At 29.1% G+C, this 8,978-nt stretch overlaps 1 protein-coding gene across 1 annotated transcript; it reads left to right on the forward strand.

The window, feature by feature from the left end:
- Window positions 1-5,498: 5,498 nt before the first annotated feature.
- LOC132948161 (uncharacterized) lies at window positions 5,499-6,601 on the forward strand. The gene is made up of 2 exons (XM_061018510.1): window positions 5,499-6,096; window positions 6,166-6,601. Exons 1-2 carry the CDS (start codon window positions 5,731-5,733, stop codon window positions 6,460-6,462), a joined length of 663 nt encoding a protein of 220 aa, XP_060874493.1. The 5' UTR covers window positions 5,499-5,730; the 3' UTR covers window positions 6,463-6,601.
- Window positions 6,602-8,978: the final 2,377 nt, after the last annotated feature.

An 8,978-nucleotide genomic window follows, 5' to 3' on the forward strand; every position in this document is an offset into this window, starting at 1 on the left:
CGTTGTTCTTCGGCGGGTCTCATACGCGCAGCGCAGCCAAACGATTTAACGCGCAACACATTATAATAATATACAATATTTTTACAAATACGTCGCGCTTGGAAGAATCAGAGGTTAAAGTGGATGTGGGCGGACGCCGGGGGACTCAAAAGCGGCCCCATTAACTAATTATTCAAACGGTACACGGTAAGCTGGTACGCTGAGGCATTGATGCTTAAGCAAAGTAATTTCTCTCCCGTTAAAAGTAATTTCACCTAGGTATTTGTTTTCAAAAATTTATCATTTTATATTTTTTTTTTTAGTTGAATAAAAAAATATTGATAAAAATGATTGGTCGATGAGCCTCTCAAATTCGCAACTCGCGTACAACGTCCCGCATTCCCGGTCGTAAGCATTTATCATAAACCAGTGGCGTATTCAGGTAGGGAGGGTGGAGGTTAGGGGTTGTAACAGTTAATATTTCGAGAAAAAATGTTTTGGTTCAACAAATTAATGAATTGTTAAACGGGAAAACATTGCATGGAACGCTTAAAATAAAATATGAATCACAGTACCCTTTGCCATTTTGTGCCACTTTTATGCCAGGTCCCAGTAAAATATCATTATATGGTTGTTGTGTATTCTGTCAATTTAAAAATAATAATACCTAAACAAAATGCTCAAAATAATTTAACTTTTGAGAGGTGCGTCCTTCGCACCTGCTTTATAAGGGATTTAATGTAGGCAATTTAAAGAATTTCTTAGAAATTCGAAGTTAATTGGAACTAAGCCATAAAATGATGCGAGGAACTTAGACTGTGTTATACTTTTATTTTCTCTATACCTGGACTATAATATAAGTAATAAGAATGTACGATTCCGAAAAAAAAGTTATTGAAGATTTAAAGACATAACGATAACGTATTTTTAAACAATTTATAAGCTCGTTTCTCAGTACTATGTACCAATTACTTTACAATGTAAATAAATATTATATTGCACGCCGCACAGTAAAATTCCTCCTCATTTTATGATTAGAATTTTATTTCTTAACTAGAATTATATTACATAATATTATAGCTCCAGTTGTTCATGGATAACGATTAAGCAAAACAATGTTTAACAGTAATATAATATAATATACTACCTAGTACCTATATACTAAACGGAATTTTCGACCAAATACTTTTCCCACTAAACATGGCTCTGACGTTCTGAGAATTACAGTTCATGGAAAATACATTTCTGACATATAATATATTTTCTAAGAAAATATGTATCCGTTAAAATATTTTCCAGACAAATACGATTCTTAGCATATATTTTCAAAATTTATACGAGCCTCCCGTGAATGTTATCTACAAAATAATAATATAATGGGAAATAAAAGATAATATTAAATACCTAAAGGTACGACCAGCGAAAAATGAGCCGCGATTGTAGCGCCCCGGGTGGCGTCTTTTAGGTAGGGCTATAGTTTTTAGATAGCCCTACTGGAAAAAAGCCACTCGGGGCGCTACAATCGCGGCTCATTTTTCGATGGCCGTACTATAGTAAATATTATATGTATAATAATGCATATAATATATATATATAAGCCTATTATGTAACCAAATAAAATATTTAAACTTTATAGGAAATCAGCTTATTAGCATACATAATATGTGTAATACCTACTTACTTACTAAGTAGAATAACAGCGGATAAGTAAGTAATAATACGATAATATTTAAGAGGGTGCTACACCCGCATGCGTTCACTCTGTCTTATGAACGCATAACATAGCAAATTGTACGCTCAGCAGATCACGTTTAGCTCTGTTAGTTTAAACATTAGAGTGAATTTGACCTGTTATAGAATTTAAAGGTAAGATTGTTATCTAGTGAACCTCAAATGTATAGGTCGGTATAACAATATTATGAGGGACAGGTCACCTAAAATTATTTGAGCAACACCGATTTTGTTATGATACACGCCACTGGTGAACTGCTCCTATATCTTGAGTTAGTTCTTGTTTGCGTGAGCGTTGGCGGTTTGTATGACATAAAATCACTTACATGCGCTAAATGGTGTTCCACAAGGTAGTAATTTAGGCATCTTACTATTTAATATTTGTATAAATACCATGTAATCTGTTGTTCCCCGTGCCGTGTTCTCCTTTTGCTCGATGGCTCTGAGATTTTTCATGTGCCATTATCACAATATAGTCATAACGATTGTCAAGTACACCAAAACTCTGAACTCTGAAGTAATGTTATTGTAATGATAGCCACTCTTTATAACTAAAATGGCTAACAAGAGTGTCATCATCATATTTCTTAATGTATATAATATTATATAATTTTGATATACAGTCACATAGATGTTTATATTATAATATAGACAACTCACATCTGTGGTTATATGTTGTTATGTCCTTACCTAAATATTAAACTGTTCGATCAGCTAGGACGACACCCATCAACTAGAGAGCCTTTATTATAAAGGCTCTCTACCACCAACCATCGGCCCGATCTGGGTCACAGCACTCCCCCGGCGTATGCTCATTGCCCACGGCCATGCCTTATGCCATGCTATCGCTATGTAATATAATATATGTATCGAGTACAATATTGTGTGTCTTTAAATAATAAATGTATTCTTTAATTCAATGTTTTCGGCCCTATATTGACTATATTTGTAGAAAAAACGTTACGTGTTCTGAGTTTTATTGGATTAAAGTAAAAAGTGGTTTTAAGTGGTTTAATGGTTTCAACAAACTTAGATTTACCTAATCACCTGGTTGCCATATTATGCTCTATAATGCCTTGGTTCGAACGGTTCTTGATATGGTGCTGTTTTTTGGTCACCATATACCGCCATCGATATACGGTGGATCCGTGGATCAGTCGGGTCCAAAACCGTTCCTAACGTTACCTATGCTGATCACTGCCTAAAAGTAAATCAGATTCTTAAACTTGCTTCTCTAGATAATAGCATTGATAGTCATTAGAAAATTGGAAATAGGTTCATTCTAGGATTGATGGATCGTGAAGTTTATGTTTCGAGAATATTTGAACTGGAGTTCCAACAGTTCCTTCCAATGCCAGGTTTCAGAGCTTATTTTATCCCCCAAGTTCCAATACTAACTTTTCTATGAATATTCCACAGTAAAAAATTATTCGTAACAACAATAATATGCTATATGAATTATGATATATTACTTCCTTACAAGGCCACACATTCTATTATATTTTATATTACTTATTAGTTATTAGTAAGTAGGTATTAATATAATATATAATTCACTTGTATAGTGATTATTAAGTAAGTACTCATTTATTAATTTATTAGTAAAAACTAAACACTCACTATCTCGAATAATAAAAAATAATACAAAAAAAGGTGGGTAAGTGGATGCCGCTCTGCTGTACAGTAAGTTACAATTGGGCCACTGTAATGGATGGTGTTAAATTTGAATTCAATGATATAATATCATTATACGAGAAAAACGATTCTGAGCGAAAATGGTCAGTCAGCCTATGATATTACCAAGTATATTTGATGATATTATTGTGAATAAAGTAATTTAAATATAACCTATTTACGTGGAACCTTGTTTTACATTTTCAATCTTTAGCTATAAAATTTGAACATTTTATAAATTTTCAACTACAAAATAATTATTAAATTTTAAATTTGATACATTTTGTCAAAATTCGAACTTTTAAATTTATAAAAAAAAATTGTGCCTATGTATTTTTAATATTTTTCAACTGCTATTGTAAAAATATATCAGGAGTCTGGCATTAAATTTTCACGCCTTTTTACCCAACAAATAAAATGTTATTGATATTTACCTATAAATATTTTTTCCTAAAAAAAAAACAAAAAAAATTGAAAACTGACAATATCCATAAGCAGCTCAAAAAAAAGTCAAAATATTTTTAAAATTTTATGGTGTATAGCAAATGAAAATATAAACATTCAGTAAAATGTTCATGTATCTACAGTTATTCGTTTTTGAATAACAATAAAATAACAAAACCGCTACATGATAAATCGAGTGAATATCCAATATTGTGAAAATATGAACTTCAAACGCTCGTAAAAATATAATTTTACTTTCTTATACACATTTTTTTTTTTGATAAAGGTAGATAATCTTATAAGAAATGTTGTATTATATTTTAAAACCTTAGATTTAAAAAAAAAAAATTTTATGAATTCTTATCTCAAAATAATTTGGTAATTTTCGTGATTTTTCCATATTTTGTCAATTTTTGAACTTTAAATGGTTATGAAAAAAAACTGTGACTAAGGATTTTTAATATTTTTCAAATGTCATTGTAACAATATAGTAGGAGCTTTGTATTAAATTTTCAAACTTTTTTACCTAGCAAATAATATTTTATTGACATCCTTAGAAAAAAATACTAATAAAATTAGAAACTGAAAATGTTCCTAATTAGTTCAAAACAAATCAAAATATTTTGAACATTTTATCGTGTATAGAAAATGCTAATATAAATGACCAGTGAAAATTTCATGTGTATAGGTTCATTTGGTTTAGAGTTACACCAAAAACCAAAATCGATTTTGTGGAAAACCAATTTTGCGTAAAAATTCCCGTTTTTCCTTAATTTTTATGTTGTTTTTCCTGGCGCTTTTGAAAACTATTGGAAATTTTAAATTTTGACCTCCTCAATGCACCAACGATTTCACTTTCCCATCAAACAAGATACTGAAGTTGAAAATCCAATCATTATTTCGACTACATATCGTGTACACAGACACAAAAATAAAAAAAAAAACACACATCGTTGTAAAATCAATACATTCATCGTTCCACTCAGAATCTAAAATATTTTCAAACACGTAACTATGTTTAAGAGATTTAAAATAATCAATCTGGGGTTTAGTTTTTAACACTAAAAAATGGTAATTACTTATTTTTTATCAATATACGATATGAATCATATTATGATACTTGTATAATTTAATAAAATTGTGTACAACTATAAAACGATATCAAAAAAAAATTTAATTGTAAGTGGTCTAGGAGCACCCATATGTAAATGTATTTTTAGAAACAATAAAATATAATAAACCATAAAATTATGTTGTATTTTTTGTCCATTTCGAGTAACGAACAGAATAATTAAATACAATTCAATAACAACCATAGATAATTAGGTAAATTATTCTGATTCTGAATCATTCTAAATCTTTAGATTTCTGAAAAAAAAACTATATAGTAGTATAAACATTTTGTTTCTGTTGTGTGCTCCCAAATAAGCTCCCTTTAAAAATATTGTTTTATACATGACAATATTTGTATTAATATAACGTCATTATTTGTCATGGTTTTATAACATATCTGTGGTGCCTGTAATTATACATAGATAATAATATATATTTATATTCTTATATTATCTATCGTATGATATGATCTAAGATTACAATATAGTATAAAATTATTGTTGTGGTAACACTGCAGAGTACTGCTGCTGCTGTAGTGATAGTATTCAGGCAGTGATATGGACTTTTTGTATAATATGTCATTTTTTCCAGTTTTTTTCTCCAGCCCATATACATTATGATATAGAGTAATTCGTCGTGGTTGTATCATGTCCAGACCCTAGAGCCAGAGTTCAACGTGATTCAACCAACTTCGAATATATTATATTATAACCATCGTGGTATAATTATTAGAAGATAATATCTGTTATTATACAATTTCTTAATACTGTTCGATTAAACATTTTTGCCATGGAACACAATGGCAAGTATAAAGGTCCGGCCCAGGAAAACAATAGTGAGATTATGATTAATGATCGAGACACTCAGTTATGCATAATCAAGAAGCCAAGTAATGGCCCAAAGGATTCCAAACCAGACAACGGTAGTGATAGCATTTTTCCATTGTCTAGTAATGTAATTAAGCACTCAGTTAATAAAAATGATGATAGCTCAAATACAAATAGTGGTAAGAGGAACATCAATGACAGCGATGTACCAACAACCGTTACTGAAAATGATGAAATCGCAAACGCTAGGAAAGTAGCAGCGTTTGTCAGGAAAGTATTGCACAGTGAAGTACCAGATGAGAAGATGGAATGGCCATTATGTTTATTGGTAAGAATTTATTTCATTAACATATATTTGTGGGGAAGATGTAATTGATTTATTGATGTTTGATTCTAGATTGAATCCAATCGGTCAGTCAAAATTTCTCCACAAGAGCTTCAAAGCATGATCTTAAATAAAGCTGCTGAAGTCATGGCCACACATGGCAAATCACATATTGCAAATCAAATGATTAATATATCAGTTTGTAAAGAACAACAACGCTCATATTATAAAAAATACAAACAATTATTAAACTATATAAATACCGTAAATTCCGAACTGGAACTCTTGAATAGAGTGCCTGACAATGAAGTTACTCATGTTAGAACTGTTGGAACAAATGTGAATATGCCCGAAAAAAAACAATTGTAGTGTTATATATTGTTGTTGTATATTAATTATATTATTGTTCTATAACTAAGTTTCATTTTCCTATAAAACAGAAATATAATTCTTCATCATCATTTTTGTGACTAAGTTACCACTTATTAATAAATATTTTTTATACTTAGTTATGCATTGTTTTTTAATTCTGATAATTTACCATCAAATAATAAACATTAAAACTGTTTCATTCATAATTTAAAAATATAATTATTATGTAGAATTTATTGATTTTTAAAAAAAAAGCAGTTAAAAATACAGAAATTGCGTGTTGGGGGCGCTAGTCAATTTAGAATAACCTTTTACAAGCTAGTGCTGTATTATTATTTAAAGATAAATTTGAATGCAATGCTAAGTCATCGTCACTGATTCTGATTAGTTGAGTTTACTTAATAATTGTACTGAGACTATTAGTATGGAGAACATTTTAAATATTATAATATATCAAATTTATGAATTATGTAGTATATTTATGAAGAATTTGATAATACAATATAAGTAAGTAAACTTTACACCTGTTACAAATTGTGTATTTCCTAATATGTTTTACGGTTTGTTACCTTTCAATGGCTTTCATTACATTTATTAAATAGAACGCTTAAAGGAATCTCAAGTCCCTTTTTCAAAAATGTATATTTACTGTTCATGAGAAAAAGGTACATCCCAGGGTTATATTATTACATTGTTGATAATCTTTTAAGGGCACCAATCACAAAACATTAGTTTTTTTAATTTGATAGAATTGACATGTCTAATTTTAAGACAATTTGTATAAGTTTGACATTTCTACTGACATTATTATGAGAAATTGAAAAGAGACGCAAGTCATTACTCATTAGGCCAGACTTGCAGTAATTGCCTATGTATTATACTTAACATGTAAAAACAGCTCGCTAGTAGCTTCATACAATAATTTACTTACCTTTTAAGTAAATGTTTTGATTTTTTTGTTATATATATGTGATGTTTTTACGCACTAAACACAATAATGGATCCCAAATTAGTCTTAATTCTAAATGTTCATTTATATTTTTAATTAATTAAGTAATTTAATTTTGTCCGGTACACCACTGTACCCGCAGCAGTCAATTATGGCAACACGATATGATGCAAATTTTTTAACCACAAATTTTTTTCATTTTGTTATTTTTAGCCAGCGATCCCAAATTCCAATGCCCCTAATCTCTCCCTTCTCAATATTTTAAACCTATGATAACCGTAAAGAATTAAAAAAATTGTCCGTTGTTTTAAAATAATGGTGCACAACTATTTTGATTTTTAAATTAACCCTCTAAATGTATTTGTTTTAAAGAGGCCACCAATTTAATGTGTCCATTTATTGTCAATAACATTTTACAAAACAACCATTTAATTTGGTGTTATATTTGCGGGTACCAGCAGTCAATTATGGCAACACGATATGATGCAAATTTTTTAACCACAAATTTTTTTCATTTTGTTATTTTTAGCCAGCGATCCCAAATTCCAATGCCCCTAATCTCTCCCTTCTCAATATTTTTTTTAGATTGAATTTTGACCAAATCTCTTTTGAAAGTTCTTACTAAAATAATTTAATATCTAAGAATAATTCAAAGAAAACATTTTGTTTCTGTTGTGTGCTCCCTTTAAAAATTCATTTTTATTTTTATAATAATATAGCTGAAATGCTAGTTTCTAATTATTTTATTAGGATTAGATGTTAAAAGACAATAAAATATAGGTATAATGTAAGTATAATTACCTGTTTTTTTTATCTTTAATTAATCAGTATATAATATCCAAATAAAATTACCCTTTGTTATTATGTGATCAAAATATGAAAGTTGGTAAAACTCACTTAGTAGCCTTTCTCAAAATTGCTATTGGTTAAGACTTAAGAGAACATAAAGTTACAATATTCTGAATAACCATAGGTACTATTTATTGAGTACAATACTTCATAATATTATTCAGAAAATATACTTTGCTGGCTTAAAATTGAATTAACCCCCCCACCCCCTCTTTGTTGTTTAGACTTAAAATCAGTCATTAAGCATTACACAAATTACTGAGATGTTTTCAAGTAGTCCCCACTTTGTGACACAAAAATTGGACGACCTTTGTTATAATATTTGTAATTAGATGTATAGTTGTTTAATTCATTGTCTTTTCTTTTACTAAGTTTAAAATTATTATTATACTATGTACATAATATTTTTATTATTTTTTTACTGATTGTTTTTAAAACTTACCATCTATGAATTAAAATGCAAAGAATAAATAATAATAACTGAATAAAAATTTAGATTTCTTCATGTTTTATATTGACCTCTGAAATTGTATCAAAATAGAAGTTTGTTAAAATTGAAATTTAGTTCACTTATTTTTAATGGATGTGCAGGTGGTAATATTTTAAAACTGATTTTAACTTAACCTTATAATAACCAAACAAAACATATTCTGAAAAAACTATAGTAGTATCTACAAATTGTTGAACATTGTTGTACTCATTATTTTTATGGAAC

The sequence above is a fragment of the Metopolophium dirhodum genome, chromosome 7, assembly GCF_019925205.1.
Source record: "Metopolophium dirhodum isolate CAU chromosome 7, ASM1992520v1, whole genome shotgun sequence".
NCBI classification, from domain to species: Eukaryota; Metazoa; Arthropoda; class Insecta; order Hemiptera; family Aphididae; genus Metopolophium; species Metopolophium dirhodum.

Coding starts and splice junctions, on each gene's coding strand:
- LOC132948161 (XM_061018510.1), top strand. CDS start 5,731: ATGGAACACAATGGCAAGTATAAAGGTCCGGCCCAGGAAAACAATAGT. Junction 6,097..6,165: donor AATGGCCATTATGTTTATTG/GTAAGAATTTAT, acceptor GTTTGATTCTAG/ATTGAATCCAATCGGTCAGT.